Below are 2,594 nucleotides of genomic sequence, written 5' to 3' on the forward strand. Positions count from 1 at the left end.
GAAAAAAAATTAGTACAGAAAGAAAAGACTACGAAGGGTAACATTGACTCTTATTAAAAGAACGAAATCATGAAAACAACCACAACAGACAAACAAACAACCAACGAGGTAGATTTGATAACGATGACAGAGAGCGCTGAGGGTGGGGGGGCTTTAGGGGGGGTCGTATTTTAAACGGTTTTCCATAAATTATAAATAAGATTAAGATGATGAGAAACTTTTTAAGATTTTAATAATTATTATTATCTTATCATCATTAAAGAAGACAACAAACGGGAAATTTTTTTTGACAAACTCAAAGGACAAAAGATTAAAAACCACATCCGGTTGTTATCATTCATAACAATCGTTTGTATTTAAAATTTCGTTTTAAAAAAAAAAATTTTTCTTTTTTCTCTTTCAGGTTCTCGTTCAGATAAACCGCAAAGGAATAAGTCAAGCAAAAACAAACAAACAAACAAACAATGTTAATGATCGATTGATTATGAAACGACAGAAAATTCATTCGTACCTAATTCTAAGATATTCTTCCAATTTCAACTTGTGCCTAAAATCTATTAGTTAACTTAAAAAAAAAAAAAATAATAATAGAAAAAAAAAAAAAAAAAGTTTATCGTTTGTTCGTTTGTTCGTTCGTTCGTTCGTTGGTTGTTTTTTTTGTTTTTAATTTTTCGTTTCGTTTCGTTTGTTTGTGTGTTTCCGGTCGCGAATAACATTTATTTTGTTGAAATAAAAAACTTATTGAAAACATCATCAAAGAAGAAGAAGAAGAAAAAAAGGGGGAACACAAAGGTAGTACCTGAAAATTATGGAGTTTTCATCAGATTTAACGGATTATTACAATTCGACAAATTTCGACGACGGGTACATTGAATTGAATCGTGTCATTAACGAAAGTTACGTGAACCTAACGAATTTTTCACTCGACAACACGTACATAATATATCCGGGTTTATCTTATCCAAGCGGTTACACATTGGCACACATAATACTATCGTCCATATTGGTCACGATCGTCATGATAATTGTCGTCGTCGGAAACATGCTCGTCATAATCGCCATAGCGACGGAAAAATCGTTGAAAAACATACAAAATTGGTTTATAGCATCCCTAGCGGTCGCGGATTTCTTTTTGGGTTTGATTATAATGCCTTTTAGCTTAGCTAACGAACTCATGGGCTATTGGATATTCGGTAACATGTGGTGCGACATACATTCGGCCATGGACGTCTTACTATCGACGGCAAGCATAATGAACCTATGCCTTATCTCGTTGGATCGGTGAGTATTCCTTTGACCTTTTTGTCATCTTCTTCTTACTCCTTCTCATGCTTTACTTTTTCTTTCTAGTTATTGGTCTATAACGCAAGCCATTGATTATCTTAAAAAAAGAACGCCGGCAAGAGCCGTGTTCATGATAGCCTTCGTTTGGATAGCATCCGGTTTGATATGCATACCACCGTTACTGGGTTGGAAAGTCGAAAGGAAAGAAGAAAAGTATCCCAAATGTCAGGTAGGAACAAAGAAATTTTTCTTTTTTTTTACTTTTAACGACGCCGTGTTGTTTTTTACTTTTAACGACGCCATATTGTTTTTTTTTTTATTGCTTTTGTTATGTGCATTTAACGTAATTTTGTTTTTAAAAAAACTACCCTTATTTATTTATTTATTTAACTCCCCTTAAATTTTTTTCGAACGATTTTTATTGTTATTTAAAAAAAAAAATGGCGGTAAAAGGAAACGAAAATAGATAAAAATTTAAATTATTTCAACAAAAAAAAACTCGCGCACGGAAAGTTTTTACATTATTTTTGTCGTTTTATGTTTTGCCTTTGTATTGATTATTATTATTATCATTTTAACGAGGAGGTGAGGTGGAGGGAGGGGTGAAAGGTGAAATAAAAAAATGAAAGATTAAGAAAAAAAAAAAGGAAAAGAAACAAAGGAAAATTTATTTTTTTGATATATATATGTATATACTCACGACGTGTACGTAGTATATATATATATATATATATATATATATATATATATATATATATATTTTCCTTTGGGATCCATTCGTCGCCATTTTCCGTTCGGTTTCGCGTTACGTTTTTTTTTTTTTTTTTTTTTTTTTTGTCGTTGGTATATCGAGGTCAAAGTTGAATATTTTTTGTAAAAGGTAAAATTTTAACGTAAAGCGTTTTTATGTTTTATATTTTGTTTGTTTGTTTGTTTTTGTTTTCGGTTTGATCTTTTACACAACTTTTAATGTGTTTTCGAAAAAATGAGGGAAAAGGGCGGATGGGAGGGAGGAGGGGGGGTATAAAAAAAACACGAAACGAAAATTTAAATTATTAACATTATTTAAAATTTTCGAAAACAAACAAACGAGGAAACAACGGGGGGAAAAAAAACAAAAACCTTTTTTTTTCGATAACAACAAAATAAGCTCGAAAACGGGTCTCATTTTCTAAAACGACGACAAAAAAAAAAAGGAAAAAAAAGAAACACGTAAAAAGTATGTAAACAAAAAACGTGTCATTGGACGGTGAAGCTGAGAAAGATGCTGACACGACAAGACACGGATAGGGACAAAAAAAAAAAAAAAA

The 2,594-nt window shown here is 31.4% G+C and overlaps 1 protein-coding gene across 1 annotated transcript; it reads left to right on the top strand.

The window, feature by feature from the left end:
- Positions 1-808: 808 nt before the first annotated feature.
- Phum_PHUM460900 (class A rhodopsin-like G-protein coupled receptor GPRadr2, putative) lies at positions 809-1,890 on the top strand (the record flags this gene model as incomplete). The annotated part of the gene is made up of 3 exons (XM_002430003.1): positions 809-1,281; positions 1,351-1,513; positions 1,870-1,890. The coding sequence occupies 3 exons, from the start codon at positions 809-811 to the stop codon at positions 1,888-1,890; spliced, it is 657 nt and encodes a 218-aa protein (XP_002430048.1).
- Between the last annotated feature and the right edge of the window lie 704 nt (positions 1,891-2,594).

This window comes from Pediculus humanus, genomic scaffold (assembly GCF_000006295.1).
Source record: "Pediculus humanus corporis 1103172108241 genomic scaffold, whole genome shotgun sequence".
Taxonomy (NCBI): Eukaryota; Metazoa; Arthropoda; class Insecta; order Psocodea; family Pediculidae; genus Pediculus; species Pediculus humanus.